The 25965-nt window shown below is 52.1% G+C and overlaps 1 protein-coding gene across 1 annotated transcript; it reads right to left on the bottom strand.

Moving 5' to 3' along the window:
- Nucleotides 1-1240: 1240 nt before the first annotated feature.
- On the bottom strand, nucleotides 1241-25965 carry LOC128901117 (neuronal acetylcholine receptor subunit alpha-10-like). The gene is made up of 6 exons (XM_054182926.1): nucleotides 25951-25965; nucleotides 9875-10026; nucleotides 9252-9510; nucleotides 3794-3889; nucleotides 1882-2059; nucleotides 1241-1725 (listed from the first exon to the last, which is right to left on the bottom strand). The coding sequence occupies exons 1-6, from the start codon at nucleotides 25963-25965 to the stop codon at nucleotides 1241-1243; spliced, it is 1185 nt and encodes a 394-aa protein (XP_054038901.1).

Raw genomic sequence — 25965 nt, 5'->3', positions numbered from 1 at the left:
AACCCACCCTTTAGGTACTTGTAAACATTAATCAGGTCCCCCCTCAACCTTCTCTTCTCCAGGCTAAAGAGTCCCAGCTCTTTCAGCCTTTCCTCGTAAGGGAGATGCTCCAGTCCCATAATCATCTTGGTTGCCCTTCGCTGGACTCGCTCCGGTAGTTCCCTGTCCCTCTTGAACTGGGGAGCCCAAAACTGGACACAATACTCCAGTTGTGGCCTCCCCAGTGCAGAGTAGAGGGGGAGAATGACCTCCCTCGACCTACTGGCCACAGTCTTCAATATGCAGCCCAGGATGCCATTGGCCTTCTTGGCGACAAGGGCACACTGCTGGCTCATGGATAGTTTGCTGTCTACTAGGACCCCCAGGTCCTTCTCCTCAGAGCTGCTTCCCAGCATGTCCGCCCCTAACCTATACTGGTGCTGTCGGTCTGGTCTCCATCTCTTTCCCCTGAGGGTGCTGCATAACACTGAGCAGTGCCTGGTAGATAGTGGCCAGGGCCCAGCACAGTGCGGTGAGTTGTGCCTCTCTAGAAGAGCCCCAGTATTTCCCCTGCAGATATTCTACTCCTCTCTCAGGGTCCTGTAATTGTTCAGGGGTGAAGTCCCAGAGCATTGGAGGCGAGAAGTTCTCTAGGTACCTGCCCCTGTTCTCCCACATGCCATGCCACCCCTGCCTGTCCAGCCTCAGAGCCTCAGAGCTGGGGAGGGACTCTGGATGAGGGAGGGGAGCCATGGGACGAGGGGGAAGGGGTTTCCACTGCAAGAGGAGAGATTGAGCTGAGGTCTGAGGCAGAAATTCTTGGCTGTGAGGGTGGTGAGCCCCTGGCCCAGGTTGCCCAGAGAAGCTGTGGCTGCCCCATCCCTGGAGGGGTTCAAGGCCAGGTTGGCCGGGGCTTGGAGCAAGCTGGGCTGGTGGGTGTCCCTGCCCAGGGCAGGGGGGTGGAATGAGATGATCTTTAAGGTCCCTTCCCACCCAAACCATTCTGTGGTTCTGTGATTCTATATCTATATTTCTCTACGTCACAACCCAGACAACTGCTCGGGGGGCCGTGACCCCTCAACCCTGCAGCTTTGGCAGCCCCGGCCGAGTCAGGTTCCCGCTCTCAGGCTCCTCTTCCCTGGCGCTGGTGGAGCTTCCACCCTGCAGGTCCATGAAGGGCCAAGGGGGGCTCAGGACGAGCCACCCTCATGGGGCACCCGTGGCCACCACTGTCCCTGGGGGCAGTGAGTCCACAGGGCCATCAGGCAGCATTGCCCAGGACCAGCACACTCATGAGGAAGACCATGAGGAAGAAGACCCACATGAAGAAGCGGTCCATCACCTTGGCCACCTTCTTCCACTCGCCGGTCCGGCACTGGGAGGCTTGGTGATGCCGGCAGCAGCCGGCGACGTAGCCCACGTTCCTCAGCAGGCCATCGTGGTGGCACTGGCAGCAGTCCCGGGGACAGCCCTCTGCCTCGGCACCCACCTCCCCCTCCATGGGGCTCTCCCCCGGCCCCCCAGTGTCCTCCCTGCCCGCCCGCCTGCCTGGCACCCGCCGGGGGCTCTTGCAGCTCTCGCCCACCTCGTAGACACAGCAGAGCCAGGCCATGTGGTGGAGGATGAGCCACCTGGCCCAGGGGGGCACGGGCCGGGCCCCCGGGCCGCAGTGGTGGACGTTCATGATGAAGATGGTCAGCGCGGTGGAGGCCGTGATCATGGTCATGGTGGCGATGTAGTACTTCCCTGCGTGGGTAATGGGTGGTGATGCCGCAGCGGGGTGGGGAGAGACCTGTGCCCACCTCCCCCCATCAAAACCCCCCCTGGCATGGGGGGGTGCCCACCACCCCGGTGCAGACGCCCTGGTCCCATGGGAGGGTCCTGGGTGCCATCAAGGCTCACCAATGAGCGGGACGCTCTCCGAGGGCTGCATGCTCTCCGCCACCAGCAGCTGGAAGACGGTGAGGGCCAGCAGCACTGTCACCCCCAGTGAGACCTTCTCCCCGGAGTCGGCCGGCAGGTAGAAGCCAAGGGGTGCCAGGAAGGAGACCATGATGCAGGGCAGGAGCAGGCTGAAGATGTGAACATAGTGACCAAGGATGAGGAAAAGGCTGAGGTACTTAATGCAGTCTTTGCCTCAGTCTTCAGCAGTAGGACCAGTTGTTCCCTGAGTACCCAGACCCCTGAGCTAGAAGACAGGGATGGGGAGCAGAATGAAGCCCCTGTAATCCAAAGGGAAACGGTGAGGGACCTGCTTCAGCACCTGGAGCTGCACAAATCTATGGGGCCGGATGGGATCCACCCAAGGGTATTGAAAGAGCTGGCGGAAGTGCTTGCCAGGCCACTTTGCATCATTTATGAGCAGTCCTGGACAACCGGGGAGGTCCCAGCTGACTGGAGGTTAGCAAATGTGACACCCATCCACAAGAAGGGTCGGAAGGAGGATCCGGGGAACTACAGGCCAGTCAGTCTGACCTCGGTGCCTGGGAAGGTCATGGAACAGATCCTCCTCAGTGCCATTACACGGCACATGCAGGAGAACAGGGTGATCAGGCCCAGTCAGCATGGGTTTGTGAAGGGCAGGTCATGCCTATCAAACCTAATATCCTTCTACGATAAGGTGACCCACTTAGTGGATGAGGGAAAAGCTGTGGATGTTATCTACTTGGATTTTTGCAAAGCTTTTGACACCGTTTCCCACAGCATTCTCCTGGAGAAACTGGCTGCTCATGGCCTGGACAGGTGTACTCTTCGCTGGGTAAAAAACTGGCTGGATGGCCGTGCCCAGAGAGTGGTGGTAAATGGAGTTAAATCCAGTTGGTGTCCGGTCACAAGTGGTGTCCCCCAGGGCTCGGTGCTGGGGCCGGTTCTCTTTAATATCTTTATCAATGATCTGGATGAGGGGATCGAATGCACCCTCCGTAAGTTTGCAGATGACACTAAGCTGGGCGGGCGTGTTGATCTGCTTGAGGGGAGGTTGGCTCTGCAGAGGGATGTGGACAGGCTGGACCGATGGGCTGAGACCAATGGTATGAGGTTCAACAAGGCCAAGTGCCGGGTCCTGCACTTGGGTCACAACAACCCCATGCAGCGCTACAGGATTGGGGCAGAGTGGCTCGAAAGCAGCCCGTCAAAAAAGGACCTGGGGGTGTTGGTTGACAGCCGGTTGAATAGGAGCCAGCAGTGTGCCCAGGTGGCCAAGAAGGCCAACAGCATCCTAGCCTGTATCAGGAATAGCGTGGTGAGCCGGACTAGGGAAGTGATCATCCCCCTGTACTCGGCACTGGTGAGGCCCCACCTCGAGTACTGCGTTCAGTTTTGGGCCCCTCGCTACAAGAGGGACATTGAGGTGTTGGAGCGTGTCCAGAGAAGGGCTACAAAGCTGGTGAGGGGTCTGGAGGACAAACCTTATGAAGAACGACTGAGGGAGCTGGGGTTGTTTAGCCTGGAGAAGAGGAGGCTGAGGGGAGACCTTCTCGCTCTCTGCAACTCCCTGAAAGGAGGTTGGAGAGAGATGGGGGCTGACCTCTTCTCCCTGGTGACAAGTGATAGGGTGAGAGGAAACGGGTTCAAGTTATGTCAGGGGAGGTTTAGATTGGATATTAGGAAACATTTTTTCACTGAAAGGGTTATTAAACATTGGAATAGGCTGCCCAGGGAGGTGGTGGATTCACCATCCCAGGAGGTGTTTAAAAAAAAGGGTAGATGGGGCACTTAGGGACATGTTTAGAAGTGGCTTTTGTCAGGGTAGGTTAAAGGTTGGACTTGATGATCTTAAAGGTCCCTTCCAACCTCAGCGATTCTATGATTCTATGTAGAAGGAGGCGCGGCGGCGGAGGAGCAGCGTGTAGGTGACATCAGGGTAGGGCTCAGAGCAGCAGCCATAGGTGATGACGTTCCTCGTGGCCGGTGTTATAGATTGTGGCCCAATAATTGACAGGAACCAGTCCGATTAATCAAATTAGTTTATTAAGCAAGCGGCAGCAAGCAAAACAGCGCTGGGCGGCCGGGGAGTCTTTGCTCCGCCAACGGCGCACAGCCACTTCCCGAAAGTAGTTGATTATATACTCTTCTGGTTCCCGTATATGTGTCAATCCTGGTATATTCTGTGTCTGAGCGACGTGTTGCTAGGGGGTCGGTCTTGTCCCGCCTCCTGATGGTGGTGGGGCTGAAGGCTCCTCATCTTTATCAGTGTCCTTGGGGAGACTCTTTTCAGCTTATCTCACAATTTAGCTCTTCCCTTTGAAGTGTTAAAACACACCAGATGCCTGTGATTTAGGCCTTGAGGTGTCAAAGTGCACCAGATAGCACGCTGGATGCCTGGGATTTAAGTATGTGAAGAGTCGAAACAGTGTAAGTTTTCACCAGCCTTTAAGAAAGCCTGATTTGATTAACAAACATGATTCTATTTATTACAATCCCCCCCCCCCTTTTTTTTTTTTTTTTTTATTTACCATTTTGTTCATCAAATCTTTGGAGTTCAGCGTGACTTAAAGCTAATGTTTCTTCTATTGCTGGTTCCTGATCTAATGACTCGTATTTAGCCCTGAGAAGCATTAAATGGGCAGCTTCCAGTCTGCCCTTTACAATTTCAATTACTCTGTTCAATATACAAGGGCCAAATGTTAATCCCAAAATTAATAGTAGCATAGGTCCCGCAATGGTAGACAATAGCGTAGTCATCCATGGGGAATAATTGAACCAGGATTCATACCAACTTTGCTGTGCTTCTCTTTCTTTCTTTCTTTTTTCTAATCCTTCTCGTAGTTTTGTCATGGTGTCTCTAACTACTCCAGTGTGATCTGCATATACGCAGCATTCCTCATCCAGAGCAACACACAACCCCCCTTGCTGTGCAAACAATAAGACACCTACAAGATTTAGTAAAATTAAAATTAGAGTGTGGCGAGAAGGGTGGAAACCCGGCCGGCTAATAAGTTTAGTTTGAACACTCACTCCAATTACCCAGTCCTTTTCAGTGCTATCACTCCTCCCGGGGCATTTCGTGCGATTCCCTTGGTTAACACTGAGGCAGTCCTCCCAGTGTCTTTGTACAGTCCCACTCTTTGGGTTCTGTTCTCCACAGCTTTGTACTCCTCTGCCTCGCTCGTCAACTCGGTTGCTTTGAGCCACGAGGGGTATCATCTTCTCGGCAGCAGGGGTAGTCTTCAGGGACTGCATCGATTCCAAAATCCTTCCAACACTCATAACATGGGAATTCGTCTGATTCCTTTCCACAAGTTATACAGTCCTCCCGAGTTCTTTTAGTCTGGATCACCATTAATGCCGCTCTTTTTGCTTCTTGATCAGCAAGATTGTTTCCTCTGACTAATGGGCTTAATCCTTTTTGGTGTCCTTTTAAATGTACTACGGCTATTCCCGCTGGTCCTCGTAATGCTTGTAAGACCTGGATTATTAATTCCTGGTGTATTAATCCTTTTCCTTGAGAATTTATTAAACCCCTTTCTTCCCAAATTTTTCCAAAAGTATGCACTACGCCAAAGGCATATTTTGAATCCGTATATATGGTTCCAATTTTACCTTTTAAAAGTTGCAAGGCTCTTAATACAGCATGTAGTTCACAAGCCTGTGCAGACCAACTAGGACTCAGAGGTCCTGATTCTATTACACTAAATGTTTTCCCATCAATGATTGCAAATGCTGATTTTCTCTTTCCTTCAACTACCTGGGATGATCCATCTACAAATAGCTTTTCTCCTTCTCCAAGTTCTTCCTCATCTAAATCTGGTCTGATTTTTGTTTGCTCCTCAATGTTGTAAAGACAATCATGATTTATTTTGTCACTCGGCTCCCCATACAAAAACTGTGCTGGATTCTGCACGCTTGTTACCTCGAGTTCCAGTTTGGGAGAGGAAATTAGGATGCCTTTATATTTTAGGAGCCGGGGCATCTGTTATCCATTTGTCAGCTTTTTGTTGCAAAATTCCCCTGATGTTGTGAGGTGATAATACCCTCAATTCTCCTCCAAAGGTAATTTTATGGGCTTCCTCTACCAAAAGGGCTGCGGCTACTACCACTTGAAGGCAGGTAGGCCAACCCCTACTTACAGGGTCCAGGAGTTTAGATAAGTATCCCACAGGTTTCTTTCTTCCTGCCCATTCTTGTGCTAATACCCCAAATGCGGTCCCTTCATCAACATTGATAAATAGATAAAATGGTTTCTTTACATCTGGCAGGCTCAAAACTGGGGCATTTACTAAATCAGTTTTTAGTGTTTCTAATTGTTTATCATCATCCTCCGACCATTTCAATAATCCATCCTTAGTTAATTTGGTATAGAGGAACTTCACCTTTTTGCTATAGTTCTCAATCCATTGCCTGCAATAGCCAAAGAGACCTAATAATTGCCTAACCTGTCTTTTAGTTCTAGGAGCCGGTAATGACAATATGCCATTCACCCTTTCGGGGTCTAATTTCTTAGTTCCCTTGCTTAGTCTGTGTCCCAGATATTGTACTTCTTTCTCAACAAATTGTAGTTTTGATTTTGATACCTTCAATCCTTGTAAACTCAAAAAATTTAGTAACTTAATACTTTCCTGCCTCACTTTTTCTTCGCTATCACCAGCTAGGAGCAAGATTGGACATCCACAGATTGGACCAGTGTGACTCCTTCACTTAACTCATACCCCTTCAGGATTTGTTCTAAGGCTTGTCCGAACAAGTTCGGAGATTCGGTAAACCCTTGGGGCAATACCGTCCGCCGTAATTGTTTCCGATGGTTATCTGGGTCTTCCCATTCAAAAGCAAAGTAATCTCGGCAATCTTCTTTGAGAGGGCATGCCCAGAATGCATCCTTCAGATCTATTACACTATACCATTGATTATCGGGCCCTATTTGACTCAGGAGGGTGTGTGGATTCGCCACCACCGGGAATCTAGCTATTGTTCTCTGGTTAATTTCTCATAAGTCATGTACTAACCTATATTTTCCATCCGGCTTTTTTTTTTTGTTTTTTTTTTTTGTTTTTTTTTTTTTTTCAGGCAGGATGGGAGTATTAAAAGGAGACATACAGGGTTCTAGCAACCCCTTTTCAAGTAATCTTTGGATCTCAGGTTTCAAACCTAGCCTCCCTTCTCTAGGAAGGGGGTATTGTTTTATTCTGACTGGTATTTCTGGGTTCCTTATTGTTACTGAAAAGGGTTCAATATCTAACTTACCTACTGTTTCCGGGGTGTACCAGACTTCAGGATTTATTTTCTCTTCATCTATTACTTGTAAGGGACACAGTTTAATTTTTTTTAGTGTTTCATTTTTTACTTCTAAGCCAATTCCTAATTCAATCATCAAATCTCGGCCCAATAAATTATAGTCTGCTTCAGGCATGAGTAGCAGGGACCCCACCCCTACCTTAGAATGGGTTTCAAAAAACACATCCTTTATTACGGGTATTCCAAAAGGTTCTCCTTTTGCTCCAATAACCTGTGTAGTCGCCGAGGATATTTTACATCCTTGGGGCAATTTTTGAACGGTAGATCTTTCTGCTCCCGAGTCCACTAGGAACTCAATTTCTTGTTGCTGGGGACCCACTTTTAGTTTTATCAAGGGCTCTCGTGTTTTTTTTTTTTGTTTTTTTTGTTTTTTTTTTCCTCGGGTTCCCAGCAAATAGAGCCCCTGACACCCCTAGTCTTTGAACATTTTCTCATCCATCATTCTCTTTCTGCAGTCCTTTTTAACATGCCCTTTTCCTCCACAATAAAAACAAACCACAGTTCCCCATTCTCTCCCTCTTAAAGGTTTTCGGGTCTCCTGTCTTATCTGGCGAGCTTCAAACCCTTTTCCAGGGGTTGACGTCCTTTGCCCTTCTCTGACTGCAGCTACCAACATTCTGGCTTGTTTCTTATGTATTTCCTCCTCCCTGCGGACATACACTTTCTGGCTTCCCTTAACAATTCATCCAAACCCCTATCCTGCCAATCCTCCACTTTCTCCAGCTTCTTTCTAATGTCCGTCCATGATTTAGCTACAAATTGGTTTTTTTCCTACCCCCCTGTTTCTTCTCTCTCAAGTGATATAGATTTACTCTAGTCTCTGACCTTATCCACAAGTGTGCATATTCACTCTCCTCCAGGCTAAAGGGTTCCTTAGAATTAACATAAATATGTAAAGCCTGGCATATCCAATCTTCAAAGGACCCAAAACCGGGCCAATACAGGTGGTCACTTCTAATTTGTTTCCCACCCCAAACTTCCATACAATAACGTATCATTTTTGCTTTATCCTTACCCTGCCTAGAAGGGTAATCATCCCAATATTTAATCATTAATCCTAACAAACTGTCTGGCGGTATCTGGGGTAACCTAACCTTAGGCACCGACCCACCCATGGGATCAGAAGGCTTGCTTTTCTTCTGTCCCATCTTCCGGAGTGCCTTCACACACGCACACAATCTTTTCCCCCTGTTCGTGGCCCAGTCCCTCGCGGGAGATGGGAACCGCACTACTAAGGGGTCCGCACTTGCTTCGTCCTCAAGTGGACGTCTCACACAGGCACACTCCAGGATACCCAACCCCAACTGAACGGATCACCGGCCTATACTTACTCACTCCTGAGTCTTCGTTCGGGTCTTCGTGCACAAAGTTTACAGGGTTGCCGGCTTTTATTTGCTTGCTGCCGAATTTCGAGTTCGTCGGTAGAGGTTTTGGGTGTAAAAACCCCCAACAGGGGCCGCTTACTCAGCGGGGCGCCCCCCTGTGAGGTTTACAGCCAAATTGCCTCTATCCGAGTTACGGCACCAAATTTGTTATAGATTGTGGCCCAATAATTGACAGGAACCAGTCCAATTAATCAAATTAGTTTATTAAGCAAGCGGCAGCAAGCAAAACAGCGCTGGGCGGCCGGGGAGTCTTTGCTCCGCCAACGGCGCACAGCCACTTCCCGAAAGTAGTTGATTATATACTCTTCTGGTTCCCGTATATGTGTCAATCCTGGTATATTCTGTGTCTGAGCGACGTGTTGCTAGGGGGTCGGTCTTGTCCCGCCTCCTGATGGTGGTGGGGCTGAAGGCTCCTCATCTTTATCAGTGTCCTTGGGGAGACTCTTTTCAGCTTATCTCACAATTTAGCTCTTCCCTTTGAAGTGTTAAAACACACCAGATGCCTGTGATTTAGGCCTTGAGGTATCAAAGTGCACCAGATAGCACGCTGGATGCCTGCGATTTAAGTATGTGAAGAGTCGAAACAGTGTAAGTTTTCACCAGCCTTTAAGAAAGCCTGATTTGATTAACAAACATGATTCTATTTATTACAGCCGGCATGCCCAGCGCCTCCCACTCCACGTTCTCCACGAAGTCCGTCAGGTCCCCGGTGTCCAGCCGGTTGCGGAGGTCGATCTGGTTCCCGTTGTAGGTCCAGGAGCCGAAGGTGAGGCGGCACCACTGCCCGTCAAAGGGGAAGTAGGAGACATCCACCTTGCAGGAGCTCTTGGTGATGGCGGGTGAGTCCCACGTGATGTGCCCGTCGGAGCGCAGCACCACGTTGGTCTCCACCGAGCCGCCAAAGCCGTCGTCGGTGCTAGGGGAGGGATCGCTGTGGGGCCAGGATGGCCCCGAGCCCCACGTGGGGCAAGGGTCTGCGGGGCCGGGGCCGAGCACTGGTCCCCAACCCCGTGTCCCCTCCCCACGTCACCCCCAGGAAGAGGGGGCTCGCTGCCCCTGGTCACCCCCGTGGTGGCACATCCCAGCTGCCAGGTGGGTGGCACACCAGGCTGATGCCAGCACCTCCTGCCGCCGCCTTCTCACCCAGTCGAGGTGACCGTCTCCCCACATCCCCCACACCAGGACCCCCCTGCTCCCCGTTGGCAACACCCCCAGCCCCAGCCTCAGCCCCCCCAGCTCCGGGAGCAGCCGGGGGGTGGGGGAGGGCGAGCAGCACCCACTCGTTGTAGAGGATGATGATGTGCGGCCGCCAGACGTAGCTGCTGGGGATGCGGATGCTGTCGATGCCGCCGTAAGCGTCCTTGTCCCAGGCGAGGTGGGCGTCCAGCCAGGCCTGACGGACCCACAGGTAGGAGGTGAGGACCTGGTTCACCTTGTCCTGCCGAGGGCAGAGGGTGGGGGACGGGGACAGGGACAGACCTCGCTGCCCCCCTGTGGAATAAATACTACATTGGCTAAAACCACAAAAGTACAGCATTGTTCACACAGGAAGGAAAAGTAGAAAATCAAGAGGCTTCTGAGGGAGAAAACAGCTGCAGCTGGCATGAAGAATACAACACCTGTGGTTCCCTGATAAGCTACATGAGGTACGGGACGGGATGCAATTATTCCGCGGCTTTACCTTAGGATGTATAGCGGATACGGGAATGGGATGATACCAGGAAACAGATAAGCTGCCAATTAGCTGCCCGCTCCATACTTGGAGCCAACATTTTGCCAAATTTTGATGAAATGCTGTCCTTTGTGCGAACTTTGCTCATTAGAATGTCATTATAATACCAAAACACACCTCCACCCCGAAGGCTACCCGCCTCCAAGGTGCGACCGCTCCTTCTTGAGCCTGCGCCCTGAGCTTCTCGTAAACTAGACCTTTAATTGTGAAGCGAGAAAAATTTACACCACTCATGGTAAAAGTATGTATGACTAAAGTCACTCAAACTCCACCTCGAAGATAACAAATAGTAGAAAAATAGCCCGAGAGAGGGGGGATACCCAGGGAAGACACCATCGCAAAGAATTCCATCACTGACTTCTGGGAGCAGGCGACGGGCTGAGCCTCTCTTCCCCCCATAGGGACGCCTTTGGGTAAGACTTAGATTATACCGAGGGCTTCCTCGGGAAACTCAGAAATTTCTCTAGAGACTCTCTTTTCTACATGTATAGCCAGGCTGTATCGTTAGAACTTTGTCCCGCGTTTTGTAGATGTAACAATACTTTCATTTGCACGTGCTTTGCAGACAGTGTATTTATCACCGGCTGCCCTAAGAACCTATCTATCTGTTGCTTAAATAAACTGCACTTTTTGAAGTAGCTTGTCCTTTTAGTTTCTCACCGAACGCGACCAAAGACTCGAGAGTGGCCGTGCTAGTTCATGAGCACGACTGGACTGAAGGTGCAGTCCAGTAGTAGTGTATCCATCCAGCCAGCCAGCCAGCCTGTCCAGGGCCCTCTGTAGAGCCTTCCTTCCTCAAGCAGATCAACACTCCCACCTAGTTTGGTGTCGTCTGCGAACTTACTGAAGGTGCACACAATCCGCTCATCCAGATCATTGATAAAGATATTAAACAAAACTGGCCCCAAAACTGAGCCCTGAGGGACACCACTGGTGACCGGCTGCCAAGAGGATTTCACCCCACTAATCACAACTCTCTGGGCACGGCCATCCAGCCAGTTTTTAACCCAGCAAAAAGTACACTTGTCTATGCCACGATTCGCCAGCTTCTCCAGGACAATGCTGTGGGGGACGGTGTCAAAGGCCTTACCAAAGTCCAGAGAGACAACGTCCACAGCCTTCCCCGCATCCAGCAGGCGGCTCACATGGTCATAGAGAGAGATCAGGTTGTTAAGCAGGACCTCCCTTTCCTAAACCCATGCTGGCTGGCCCTGATTCCGTGGCTGCCCTGCACTTGCCGTGAGAGCTCACTCAAGATGATCCTCTCCATGATCTTCCCTGGTACCGACGTCAGGCTCACAGGCCCGTAGTTCCCCGGATCCTCCTTCCGACCCTTCTTGTAGATGGGCGTCACATTAGTCACTCTCCAGTCATCTGGTACCTGCCCTGTTGACCAGGATTGTTGATAAATGATGGAGAGAGGCGTGGTGAGCTCTCTCGCCAGCTCCCTGAGTACTCTTGGGTGAATCAGTCAGGACGGACAAACGACAAGACTCTCCTTGAAGAGTTAAGTTAAGCTCTCTCTTTATTACAAACTTGGCTTTCTTATATATCTAATCTTTTGTTCATGTGTTCTTTCTACGCATTAGCGTAGCTTCCTCAAATAATGTCTGCCCTAGGTTTGTCCATTGCGTTACACTAAATGCCGTAACCGACGTTACTTCTACTCCCTCTTCCTTTCCCCACAATAGCATTTTTCGCAAGGTCACTTCAGGGAGGATTACGCCCTGCCGCTTTAACAGCAGCGTCCATGTGGAGAGTACAGTCTGCTCTTCCTTAGTTAACTTCTCTCCCATGTCCCCAGTGGCTCACCTACTACAGGTGTCTTCTGAAATATGATCCGGATCCGTCAACAGCTCTGCCCGCTGTCTTCAGCTTCACTGGGCTCCGTCCCCACGACTATTTCCAGTCGTCTTCTTCCTCAGTATCACGTCGGGGTCACCAATTGTCGTTTCAGTCGGGACGGACAAACGACAAGACTCTCCTTGAAAAGTTAAGTTAAGCTCTCTCTTTATTACAAACTTGGCTTTCTTATATATCTAATCTTTTGTTGACACTCCGTTCACGTGTTCTTTCTACGCTTTCAATTGGTTAGGTTACATAGCACACGCGCTCGTAGCTACAATACGATTGGTTATTGAAATCCTGTTCGCATTGCTCAAAATCTGGCTTCCTCACAGCCTAACTCTCCTTCTTCTCTGAAGCGATCTTCTTCTTTCTCCTTTTTGTTACTTTGCCCTTATATGACGCAACTCGCGGCCTTCTTACGGCTACACTGCAATCTCTATCTCTTCTGTCAAAGGGTCTACGGGCCCGCCGCATCCCCCAACATGTATGTTATTGCATGCCTTAGTAGATTGCTCTGTGTTATGCCCTGCGAGACTAAAATGAACCCAGCAGAAGCGGTCTCCTGAGCAAGGGGGTGGAATATGGGAAAGCAACGGCAGATCGGCGAGGAGGATTGTAAATACACTCAAGGGACTCGCACCTGGGTGCTGGAAAACACATATATCACACCAATCGTTATTCAGTCTCGGGTGCTGGCAAGAAAAACGTTTGGATGACATAAGCCTGTGATGGACTCACAGACACCTCATCTAGCTGCTTGAGAATCTTGGCCTGTTGTGGAAGAAGATCAAAGCACAGTACCAGCAAGAACAGGGAGTCCGCATGCGCTCCTGCTAACGAGGACTCTTTTGCTGCCAAGGATTCGTGATAACAAGGACTCTCTTGCTGCCAAGGATAAGTTTAACAATGCTACTAGTACCGCTATTTCTGAGTTGTTGCTGGATGTAGATAGTATTCGATATGCGATGTTGCAAAACAGAACTGCTACTGATTTTTTGCTTTCAGCTCACAGACATGGTTGTCAAGATTTTAAAGGACTGCATTGTATGAATCTAAGTGACCACTCCAAATCCATCCATGCCCAGTTGCAGGAACTGCACCGACCGAACCAGCAACTTGTGGAGACCACTGGGTGAAATCTCTTTGCTGGCTGGACTTGGGGGTGGGGTTGGTTGAAGCAAATTATACTCATTGCCTGTGTGGAAGGAATTTGTCTGTTATGTTTAGTATGCTGTTTGCCGTGTGTAATAAGCATTATACGATCAGTTGTAAATGCCGCTTTGCATCGTACCCTCGTACGAGTTGTAGAATATGTTGCTCTAAAAACTATGTGTGTATCCATGAGAACCCGACCTTCACAGAAGAAGCTAAGACGGGATTACAACAATGTAGTCACGTATCAGACAGCCGCTGTTAGCAAAGCTGGATCATGAGTTTGGTGAGACTCGCTGCATACGCTGGCCACGCGTGCAGCGACTCTGGCCTGTACTTTTCTACTCAGTCCAGTGCAGGAGAGTCTGGTGGGACTTGCTGCGTGCACTGGCCACGCGTGCAGTGACTCTAGCCTGTACTTCTCCACTCAGTCCAGTGCAGGATATAAGGGGGCTGTCTCGGGTCAGAGACGGGGAGAGAGACATGAGCGAGGGGGAGAGAGACATGAGCGCACTTTGAAGATACAGGGGATGCCCTGAAGCACTGTGTCTGCCCCCGCCCCCCCCCCCATAAGTTCTATGTTCATTAACCCCAACAGCTCCGAAGGCATTACAGCATGTTGCAAGATAAGATATAGTCTACTACTGCTGCAAGACGCATTGAACACCTTCCTACAAGAATTTCAACTTTATGCCCTGATAGGACAGTGGGATGATGCACTCGCAAAGAGCCTGACTGCACTAGAGTGGGTATTTTTGCCACATACCTTTTCAAAACCAGTAACTACGATGATTGAAATGTTACCGCGATTGTTTTTCCAGGGTCGTTTGTGCTGTCAGCAGCTTTCTGGAATGGATCCAAGCCACATACATGTCCCCACCAAAAAGGATGACCTTGACCCTTGGTTAGCACAAAGTCTTAACCTCCTTAGTACATTATATTGGGCAAATAAATTATTCTTTCCCCTGGCACAGACTATTACAGTCACTTTCACAAATTCCTTTACAGCCGCGCATCCTGCTAGCACCAAAGCCTCTTGATGGCACCTGTTCGGTGTTTGCAGATGGTTCAGGGACACAGTAAAGGCTTTGGACTTATTTCAACAGGAACTGCTAAATGTAGGCAGAATCTCAATGTGTTACTGGTATTGTTCAAAGACTTGAAGGAGCATTTCTAAAACAAGTAGAGAACCAATGGTTATTTAGTCTCTTACTGCAATTACTGTTGCTTTTATGAAAAAGACTGTTTCCTTATTTTATTGTCCAGATACGCTCTCATAGCTGTTTACTTGGCCCGTTAACTGAGGGAAACACAGTTGCGGATTATCACACTGTTGGTAACAACTCCCAACATTATGCAGCAAGCTAAAATGTCGCATGATTTTTTTTCATCAAAATGCGAAGGCATTGAGGAAGCAATTTTCTTTTGACACAACAACAAGCACGTGATACTGTGTGAACGTGTGCCGGTTGTCAGCAGCTGGCTCCTCTGCCATCCTTTGCGGGGGTTAACCCACGAGGGCTTACGCCTGATGAACTTTGGCAATCCGATGTTACGCGCATTATGGAATTTGGACATGTTTCAGTTGATTTGTTTTCTCACTTTGTTGTAGCTACTGCTCATACAGGAGAGAAGGCTTGTGATGTTATTCGACGTTGGTTGCAATGCATCGCAGTCGTGGGAGTACCGAAAACTATAAAAACTGATAATGAACCAGCTTATGTGTCCGCTAAAGTACAGGTCTTTTTTTTTTTACAGATATGAGGTATTAAACATGTCACCAGTATTCCTCATTCCCCGACTGGGCAAGCAATTGTGGAGCGTATGCATCATACTTTAAAAACCATGCTTGCTAAACAAAAAAGGGGGAATCCCGTAGGTATGACACCTCAAGAGTGAGTGTATAAAGCAACTCATGTTTTAAGTTTTCTAAACATGTCTTCTTTGTCATCCACAGCAGTAGAGCGACATTTTGTAAGAAGTGTTGAATGGCCTGAACAACCAAAGGTGTATTATAAGCACCCTAAATCGGGGTGCATGCTAACCACAGATAATACTGCAACAAATAGAAGTTGCGAGCAAGACAATTCTGTAATGATTTGTACTTCTCATCCGTCTCTTTGCTTCAGCTCAAAATGCAAGTATACAAGAATGTAATCAATCTTATTGTGTAAAGTTAATGCTAGTAAGGTATAAAACAGCAGTAATATGGATAGGGAATCGGCAAAACGCATTAAAAACACGTCTTTCTCTGTATTGTGATTGGGAGTACAACTCTCGAAGACTTTGTGTTACATCTCTCCCCTGGAATACGTTGCTACATGGCTGAGAAATGGTTAAACACCATCTTCAAGGTGCTTTTGACATGTCGTTGCAAGAAAATATTCGTCCTTTACATGACCAGCTAAAAGCTCAAATACTAAACATTCAAGACTTAATGAACCGCAATGTATTTGAAATATTACAAAAGGATTTCTCGTGGGTAAATCCAAAGAAATTGGCTTTCTGGGCTAAATTTAGGAATCTGGGTATTTATTGCCTTAGCAGGGTTCTTCTTGATTCTGTTTTTAATTGTGTTTAGTATGATATATAACCTGCTAAGAGCGTCACAACGAGTAGAAGCACGAGTCATGGCCACCTTGTTAATAAATGGTCTGGTGTTAAACAAAAAAGGGGGAGATGGGGCAGATCTACGAGCAGAGGCCTGCGTACGGCCAAAGACACAGTGAGCAGAGCACACAGTAAACACAGAGCCAAGAGAACAGTTCGTACCTTCACTCCATCCTGTGACGACCATATAACGTTCCCGAATCTCGGACAAAGAATAGGGCTAAGTATTCTTCCTTCGCTGGGAACAGCCATGGCATTGAATATGTTGAATAAGATAGGGTGTTGGGCAAGTAAACAGATAAACCTTACAACTGAAATCATATCTAGCTTGCTCACTGATGTTGATAGCATTCAGCATGCTACGTTGCAAAATCGAGCGGCTATTGATTTTTTGCTGTTAGCTCAGGGTCATGGATGTGAAGATTTTGAAGGTATGTGTTGCATGAACCTTTCCAACCACTCATCATCCATTCATAAGCAGTTGCGGGATCTGAAGGATAACATGTCCAAATTAAAAGTGGTCAAAAAGGTTTCAATGATTGGTTAAGCTCATGGGGTATAACGGGATGGTTATCAGATTTACTAAAGCAAGGGCTCATGCTATTGTTGGTTATATTACTATTGGTTATGGTAGCCTCGTGTGTTCTCCGCAAAGTGACTGACATGATAGAAAATGCCATGCATAAGGTCTGGCTGGCTCAAGAAGAAAAAGGGGGGATTGTAGGAATGTGTCTGAGAGAAAATGGTCATGTGAGCCAGCCTCCCTACTATGAGAGATTAGAGCAAGAGCAAAACAGGTGGTAGAAGATGGAATCAGTACATGGCAAAAACGGGAACTGAGAAGGCAGAAAACATGTTGTGCTAATGACTAAGCAATTTACTATGCGAATTCTTGTAACCAATCTGCTGTGTGAACGAACTGCATGGACAGCGCGTGGACAGCGTAACTAGCTAATCAGAAATAAGCGAGTCGCGTGTACGGCGACAACACAGGGTATAAAAGGTGATGATCTGTGCTTAATAAACGGCTTCTGTTGGTTCACATTGGATCGTCTGGAGGCCAGTTATTTCTCCTCACCTAGCCAGCCTCGGAGCAGATCTCTGGGCGGTAGTCTTAAATAGTCGTTTAGCCCTAAACAAGACCTGCAACGTATTCAGGAGACATAACACTAGGAACATGCTGGTTTGAGCATCCCAAGGATATTCAAAATTCTCAAAAGCTGTCATGCCTGACCCGAAGGAGAAAAGCCGTTTCCATCAGAGGTGACACGATAAGGGAATGACTGAGACAAAGAGGCTCCAGCAAAGGCTTGTAGAACATCTCTTATCACACAGACAAAAGGACAAAGTGATTCCTACTGGATTAGCGTCTGGAAGGGTAGTCATACATTTAACCAGGGCTAATGACATGGAGCAATTTTTTTACCAAAAAGGAAAGAAATCAACCAGTCAGATAATCCCTTTAGGTGTAGCATAAAGAGAAGCAAACAGCGGCAGGACATGCGGGAAGAATTTTAGGCGCCTCGCACAGACTGTAAACCCTGGAGTACCCAACCAACAGGAAAGAGGGGAGGGAAAAATTGGGCCGGGATTAGGAAATAAAAAGGTGTGGTGTTTCAAGAACGGAAAGTGTGCCTACTTGCTAGGTCACCCGCTCTTGCAAGAGCGTGAATGAAAATGTGCCTCCCAGAGGATTCTGCCTGAGCCTATTTCATTCGGACCGGAACTTATTTCTCCCACCATTCTGTGTGTCCAGAGAAGGGCAAGGGAGCTGCTGAGGGCTCTGGAGCACAGGCCACGGCGCCGGGCCCTCAGCCGCCCCACAGCCGGGCGCAGCCCCGCCGCAGGCCCCGGCCCCGGCACCGGCCCGGCCCACAGCGGCGGCTGATGGCGGCGCTCGGGGGTTCCCTCACAGGACGCGGCGGTGTTCCCCCGCCTCCGATTATTAACTGCTCCTAATTTTTCAGACAGGCAGAGATGATCTGTTACCGAGCATCCCAAGGGAGATCAAGAGAGACTTCTGGGCCTTGGGATGACTAGGAAAGGGCTCAGGAGCGCAAGTCGTGTTCTCCTCTGTCGTTGCAGGCCCAGGGAAGGATGAGGAAAGCAACAGGAAGAGCCCGCAGATCAATACCTGGCTGCGAGCCTGGTGTCAGCGGCAGGACTTTGGGGTTTTTGATCACAGCATGGTTTGACAGGACAGCAGGCCTGTTGGAGACAGATGGGATACACCTGCCTCAAAAGGGGAAAAGGATCCTTGCACAGGAGTTGGCAGGGCTCATCAAAGGGGCTTTCAAGTAGATTTGAAGGGGGAAAGGGATGAATCCGGCAGCAGAGACACAAGGGTCGTTGATGGGTTAGAAGCTACAGCTGCGCCTGGGAATGGTCAGGTAGGAGTGAAGCCTTCTTCCAGCAAAAAGGTGTCAGGACCAGTAGGCCAGCTGAAGTGCTTCCACACCAATGCCTGCAGCATGGGCAAGAAAGAGGAGGAGCTGGAAGCCATTGTGCAGCAGGACAGCTATGACGTAGTCGCTGTCACGGAAACGTGGTGGGCTGACTCGCACGACTGGAGTGCTGCATTAGATGGCTACAAACCCTTCAGAAGGGACAGGCAAGGAAGGAGAGGAGGTGGGGTGGCCCTGTATGTTGGGGAGTGTTGTGAACATCGAGACCTTAATGATGGTAAACACTGGGGTTGAGTGTTTCTGGGTAAGAATGAGGGGGAGGGCCAACAAGGCTGATATGATGGTCTGTTATAGACTGCCCAACCAGGACAGAGAGGCAGGTGAAATATTCTGTAAGCAGGTGGGAGAAATCTCATGATTGCTGGCCCTTGCCCTGGTGGGAGACTTCAACCTACCAGATATCAGCTGGGAACACCATACAGCTGAGAGGGAAGAGTCTTGGAGGTTTCTGGGGTGTGTGGGGATAAATTCCTGACACAGCTGGTGGGGGAACGCACTAGGGAAGGAGCCCTGCTGGACCTGCTGTTTGTGAACAGAGAAGGACTTGTGGGGGATGTGATGTTGGAGGCCGTCTTGGGCACAGTGACCATGAAATGACAGAGTTTTTGATTCTTAGGGAAGCAAGGAAGGGTGCCAGCAGAACTGCCACCATGGGCTTCTGGAGGGGGGACTTTGGTCTTTTCAGGAGCCTGCTGGAGAGAGTCTTCCTCTAGGTTTGGCTCAACACCCAGAGGAGAAGTGAAAAACTGTCTTCTCAATGGAAGACGACAGCGAAGCTGAGCAGAATCGCTGGGCTCACCTACCTGATGTCTGTCTGAGACGTGTCTTCCATTGGTCAGACGACAGGGACAGATGTAACGCTGCCTTGCTCTGTAAAAATGGAATTGGGCCCTGCACTCGGGATCCCTCCCTCCTCCACAAAAGATGAAACTGGAATTTGGACTACTGGGGGAAGCCCCGTCTTACCAAGAAAATACTCAATGGCTTTGGCTAGGCGGTTTTGTGATAAAACACATGGACGCGTGTGCGACGAGCGAGGGAAACAGGCAGTCGACTCAATATGAGTGATAAAGCAAGCTTCAGCTTTATTGCAGCTTCATCAGACTTTTATACTCTTATACTTAGATATGCCTATTTGTCTTACAACTATTGGCTGTGCGCTAAAGATTACATTATTCATACTCCTCCTACATGCAGTTTCTTGGGTCCAGGTTTGTTCCTGTTCTCTCACAGTCTACTTTCTCAAAGTTGTTTATCTGACTTAAGGAAGGTCAGCACGGCCTTCAGCATCTTTCTTATCAGCGTGACTCGGAATTCTCCATGCAGGCAGGCATAGCTTACTTCTGACAATCCTGCATGGCGCCGTGTCCGTTCTCATATAGCCATTCCTCAACACGGGTGACAATTTTTAACCAGATTGAGAAAAGGTGGACAGTCCCCGGAAGACATATGGCAGTAAAGGGGATTGTGAGTTCTTGGCCCACAGGTTGGAAGTTTTCCGGTGCAAAACCCAAGCAGGAGGCTGGAGGGCAACTGTGGTCATACTTCCCATTCCAAAGGCTGCAGATGGGTTATGCTGACGTGCCTCCTGTGGAAGGCGTTAAGCACCCGCTGGTAATCATGGATCAACCCTCAGGAGGAGTAGAAGCTTTTCCTACCAGGAAAGCTGATCCCCCAGGAATGGTCAAAGCACTTTTGTGGGAAATCATTCCCAGATACTGACTGAAATGAAACCAGAGGATCAGACAGGGGTTCTCATTTTTCAGCAGGAATACTAAATAATATCTATAAAAGTTCAGCCTGGAGAAGATTGCGGGGAGACCTTGGAGCCCGTTCCAGCCCCTCAGGGGGCTCCAGGAAAGCTGGGGAGGGACTCTGGATGAGGGAGGGGAGCCATGGGACGAGGGGGAAGGGGTATCCACTGCAAGAGGGGAGACTGAGCTGAGATCTGAGGCAGAAATTCTTGGCTGTGAGGGCGGTGAGCCCCTGGCCCAGGTTGCCGAGAGAAGCTGTGGCTGCCCCATCCCTGGAGGGGTTCAAGGCCAGGTTGGCCGGGGCTTGGAGCAAGCTGGGCTGGTGGGAGGTGTCCCTGTCCAGGGCAGGGGGTGGCACTGGGTGGGCTTTAGAGGTCCCTTCCCACCGAAACCATGCCCTGAAGGGGTGGGGCCCTTCTCCTTCTCCTTTTCCCCTTCTCCTTCTCCCTCCCTTCTTGTTATGGTTTGAGAAACCCACCACAATTTCTTGTCCTTTAGACAACTACTCTCTCACCCGATGACCCCTCCCCACCCGGGAAGGGGAATTGGGGAAAAACAAGGAAACAGGAGGGTTGCAATAGAAATCGATTTAATAGGATAAAACTAAAGAATTAACCTTAATAATGCTAAAGAAGCAGTGTCGATCCCGATATCAATATAAAATACCCAAGGACTACACCCAGCCCATTCCATCAGCAGGAAGCCGTGCACTCCCAGCAGGGGACAGCCAATGGGGGACACTGCGAGCGCTGTGGCTTCGGGAGGAAGGGAAGGGCTCAGGGCTCCGAGACCGCGGCAAGGAGTTCTCTGGACCACCGCCATCAAGGGAGAGTCGAACTACACAGCAGACTTTATAATTTATATTAAATGTGATGTTCATGCTATGAAATAGTCCTGTTGGCAGCTTGGGGCAAGTGCCCTCCTTCTCTTGCTCTTCCTCATCCCTTGCTGCGTGTCACCAAGGGGGGCCCTGACTGCCCTGTGATGTCACAAAGCGGGGCTCTGACTGCCCCACGATGTCACAAAGGGGGATGTGCCCCCCTGCCACACTATAAATGGGGGACGCGGTCCCCACTGGAGCCGTCAGCGGATGCTGGGCACCGCAGTCTGGCATTGTCTGGGCAGACTGCAGCCTCGGCCTCTGACACCCCAGCAGTCTTGCGGGTCCCGTCACTGGGGACCCAGGAGGACACTGGGGAGCCGCATCGCGGTTCTGTGCTGGTGACTCGGAGCACCGCAGCCACACCGGAGTCTGTGCCATGGGGCGCTCTGACGCCGTGTCTCCCCTGGGCCCTCTCATCCTGATCGTGACAGGGCTCAGCATATTCTCATCCGTGCTGCAGAGCAAGCGGCTTCAGGTAGGTGACTGTTGCACCACACTGTGCTGCACCACACTGTGCTGCGGCGTGGGGTGGCGAGGGATGGCATGGGGTGGTGTGGGGTGCTGTGGGGGCCTGTGGTGTGGGACTGGGAAGTGCTCCTGTCTCACCCAGCTCCTGGGGACCTTGCAGAAGTGGTGGAAGAAGAACAAGAAGAAGCGTCAGACAGGCAAGACAGGAGCCCGGCCAGAGAAGCAGAGCGGTGAGTGGCCCCAGCATGGAGCACCCTGCAAACGGCCGACACCCCACGGCAGCCCTGAGCCGGGGCTGTGCCGGGGGCTGCCGGCCGCTCAATCTGTCTCCTCCCGCTGCAGCTTCTCGGGCAGTGGATGGAAGAGTGGAGAAATCCCGGCCCAAGCAGGAGAAGCGGTGAGTGTGGGGGAGACCCCCGATGCTGCCCCAGACCCTCACCCCGTGCCCTGCCCCTGCCTGCGCTGGGCAGCCCTGACCGCCAGCCAAGGCGGGTGCTGCCCGCGGGTCCCGCTGGGGTCTGGGGTGCAGCGCGGTCTCTTTCTCCTCCTCTGCAGGGTGAGTTCGGAGGCCTTGAACAGGAAGCCCCTCTCCCCACGGGCCCCGCTGGCCACCACGGACTCCATGACAGACGGAGGCTCCTCTTCCTTCAGCTCCCTCTACTCCTTCCCAGAGCCCTGGCCTGGTGCGATGGCGGAGCTCGCAGCGCTCAACCGCTCAAGACCCCGCTGTACCCCCAGGGCTGTCAACGGGAGGGTGGAGGAGCCAGGGCCAGCCCTCTGCCAGGAGCCCCCACAGGAACTGCCGACAAGGACCAAGCAAGAGCCGGTCCCCAGGGAAAGCAGGGACAGGGCGCAGAGCCCTGTGCACACGCAGCCTTCACCCTACAGCCCCCCAGCCATGGCCACGGACCAAGGGGAGCTGGTCATGGAGCTCCTCCGCTGTTTCGAGTGCACCCAGGAGATGGCCAGGCAGTGCTGTGAGATGCTGAAGGTGCTGCAGGCCCGTTGGCAAGGGGCAGCGGGAGCCTGTGACCAGAACCTCCCCGGGGAGCCCTTCCATCCCCTGGGCAGGATGGAGGCGCAGGAGCAGCTGGGGGCCACAGTGAAGCCCCAGCACCTGGGAGTGGAGTGGCCGTGGGTGGATGCAAACACGGATAAGGCTGAGGATGGGGACATGGACAAGGAGGACACAGGACCAGAGAGAAGTGTGAAGGAGAAGGAAAGGAGCAGCCCTGTGGAGCTCGGCAGGGGGAGCCTGGCAGAAGTGAAGAGAAACAGCAAGACGGGGCCGGGCGAGAACAACTCCATGGGGCCAAGCACCAGCAGCCCCCCAGGCTCAGGCAGGAGCACCCCCATGGATGCGGAAGGGAGGAGAGACAGGGCGCAGAGCCCCGTGAATGTGGTTCTACCGCCCAGCAGCCCCCCAGCCAAGGCCACGGACGACAAGTTGCTCTACTTGGAGCTCTTGGACACTGTCAAGACCTTGGAGGAGGAGAGGCAGCAGCGCGACGAGGTCGTGGACAGGGAGTGTGACCAGGCGTCCCCAGGGCTGTGCCCGCTAGGACGGTGCCTGTGTCACTGCTGCACCCAGCTCTGGCACCGCCTGAAGGACTGCTGGAGACGCTGCTGCCGGCCGCGCCGTGTCTGCTTCAGCAATTTCCCCTAATGGGTGGGAAGTGTGGGGCCGGGAATCCCCTGGGGTGCCCCTCTTGTCAACCAATAAAAAAGTCAGTATTTTCTCTATCCCTGGTGCTGTGGTTCATCCACCCTTCCCGCAGCTGGGGGTGTTACCCCCTCAGTGCCCAACCCCAGTGCGACAGGCTGGCACCCACAAAACTCGGGGGGAGGTGGTGGCTGATACACCCCGATGGGTGTGTTGGCGCCTGACCCCTGTCCCAGTTGAAGTGGCTGCAGGTCCCCCTGGACAGAGGGAGATGGCCAGGAGAAGGACCCAGAGGGAGACGGCTGGGACAGGGACCCCGGCGCAGCTGGGGATGCTGAGGATCGGGCCCTGCTCCTGGCTTAAGGATGCGGAGGAGAAGTGATCCCCCCGTCAGGTGCTGCCCGTGGGCCCTGCTGGGGTCCAGGGCGCAGAGGGGTCTCTTCTCTCTCCTCCTCTGCAGGGCGAGTGCGGAGGCATTGAGCAGGGACAGGGTGCAGAACCCTGTGTACATGAAGCCTTCACCCCAGAGCGCCCCACCCCACCCCACCGCCCCCCAGCCATGGCCTCGGACCAAGGGGAGCTGGTCGTGGGGCTCCTCTGCTCTTTCGAGTCCACCCAGGAGATGGCCAGGCGGTGCTATGAGATGCTGAAGGTGCTGCAGGCCCGTTGGCAAGGGGCAGCGGGGGCCTGTGATTGGAACCTCCCCGGGGAGCCCTTCCATCCCCTGGGCAGGATGGAGGCGCAGCAGCAGCTGGGGGCCACAGTGAAGCCCCAGCACCTGGGAGCGGAGCGGCCGTGGGTGGAGCTCCACAGACCCCGACGGCTGCGGGTGTTTAGAGCATCGAGGGGTTGAGTCGTAGTCGGGTTTTCTGCTGCGTTCAGGCTGTTTCAGCCACTTACCAGCCCGATCTCCAGCCGAAACAGGGCTGGTTTTTGGTTTTGGTGCTGAGCTCTCGCTGACGGCCTCATGCAAGAGCATTAACTTGGGTTTGGCTGAGCATCTGCCTGCACCCAAGTGCGGTTCGCTCACACAGCAGGGCTGCACCCCTCACCCACCGTCCCCTACCCGCGCAACAACCTGCACCCGCCCCTGAACGTGGCGGCTTCCCCTTGTGCGGCTCCAACGGCAGCTTCCCCTTCAAATTCCCCCACTCCAACCCGGCGAGAGCCCTGCAGCTGCTGCGGGACCCTGCCAGCCACCCGCGGCACCCAAGTGCTGCCCCACACCCGCCATGGGTGCTATGATGGACCCCAGCACTGACCTGCCCTGCCCTGGGTGGGCTCCACGAGCCCCGCACTCTGTCACCAAAGGCATCGAGGGCCAGACCCCTCCGTCCCTCCTGGGCACCATCCTGGCCCCAGCCAGCACCCGGAGGGGACGGGGTGGGGGCTGCCCCGCTCCCCTGGGACCCTCAGCAGGGCTGCCGGACACTGGAGTGGTGTCTCGGGGGGCTGCAGCAGACCCGGCCCCTGGCCAGGCAGGGTGGCAGGCACCGGTGGGGACACAGGAGGAGCGGAAGGTGTCCATGTGTATATATATATATGGTCCAGAGGAGGCCCCGGAGATGCTGGGAGGGCTGGAGGCCCTCTGCTGTGAGGACAGGCTGAGAGAGTTGGGGCGTTCAGCCTGGAGAAGAGAAGGCTCCACGGAGACCTTGGAGCCCCTTCCAGTCCCTCAAGGGGCTCCAGGAAAGCTGGGGAGGGACTCTGGATGAGGGAGAGGAGCCATGGGATGCGGGGGAAGGGGTTTCCACTGCAAGAGGGGAGATTTTGCTGAGATCTCGGGCAGAAATTCTTGGCTGTGAGGGTGGTGAGCCCCTGGCCCAGGTTGCCCAGAGAAGCTGTGGCTGCCCCATCCCTGGAGGGGTTCAAGGCCAGGTTGGCCGGGGCTTGGAGCAAGCTGGGCTGGTGGGAGGTGTCCCTGCCCAGGGCAGGGGGTGGCACTGGGTGGCCTTTAGAGGTCCCTTCCCACCCAAACCATGCCCTGAAGGGGTGGGGCCCTTCTCCTTCTCCCTCCCTTCTTGTTATGGTTTGAGAAACCCACCACAATTTCTTGTCCTTTAGACAACTACTCTCTCACCCGATGACCCCTCCCCACCCGGGAAGGGGAATTGGGGAAAAACAAGGAAACAGGAGGGTTGCAATAGAAATAGATTTACTAGGATAAAACTAAAGAATTAACATTAATAATGCTAAAGAAGCAGTGTCAATCCCGATATCAATATAAAATACCCAAGGACTACACCCAGCCCATTCCATCAGCAGGAAGCCGTGCACTCCCAGCAGGGGACAGCCAATGGGGGACACTGCGAGCGCTGCGGCTTCGGGAGGAAGGGAAGGGCTCAGGGCTCCGAGACCGCGGCAAGGAGTTCTCTGGACCACCGCCATTAAGGGAGAGTCGAACTACACAGCAGACTTTATAATTTATATCGAACGTGATGTTCATGCTATGAAATAGTCCTGTTGGCAGCTTGGGGCAAGTACCCTCCTTCTCTTGCTCTTCCTCATCCCTTGCTGAGTGTCGCCAAGGGGGGCCCTGACTGCCCCACGATGTCACAAAGCGGGCACGTAAACCCCGGCCACACTATAAATGGGGGACGCGGTCCCCACTGGAGCTGTCAGCGGATGCTGGGCACCGCAGTCTGGCATTGTCTGGGCAGACTGCAGCCTCGGCCTCTGACACCCCAGCAGTCTTGCGGGTCCCGTCACTGGGGACCCAGGAGGACACTGGGGAGCCGCATCGCGGTTCTGTGCTGGTGACTCGGAGCACCGCAGCCCCACCAGAGTCAGTGCCAT

Source organism: Rissa tridactyla, chromosome 1 (genome assembly GCF_028500815.1).
Source record: "Rissa tridactyla isolate bRisTri1 chromosome 1, bRisTri1.patW.cur.20221130, whole genome shotgun sequence".
Classification (NCBI taxonomy): Eukaryota; Metazoa; Chordata; class Aves; order Charadriiformes; family Laridae; genus Rissa; species Rissa tridactyla.
Note: the sequence above shows the minus strand (reverse complement) of the source record. Positions and strands in the feature narration are given on the sequence as shown.

Coding starts and splice junctions, on each gene's coding strand:
- LOC128901117 (XM_054182926.1), bottom strand. Junction 2,060..3,793: donor GCCGCCGCGCCTCCTTCTAC/ATAGAATCATAG, acceptor CACTATGTTCAC/ATCTTCAGCCTGCTCCTGCC. Junction 1,726..1,881: donor GGAGAGCGTCCCGCTCATTG/GTGAGCCTTGAT, acceptor TTACCCACGCAG/GGAAGTACTACATCGCCACC.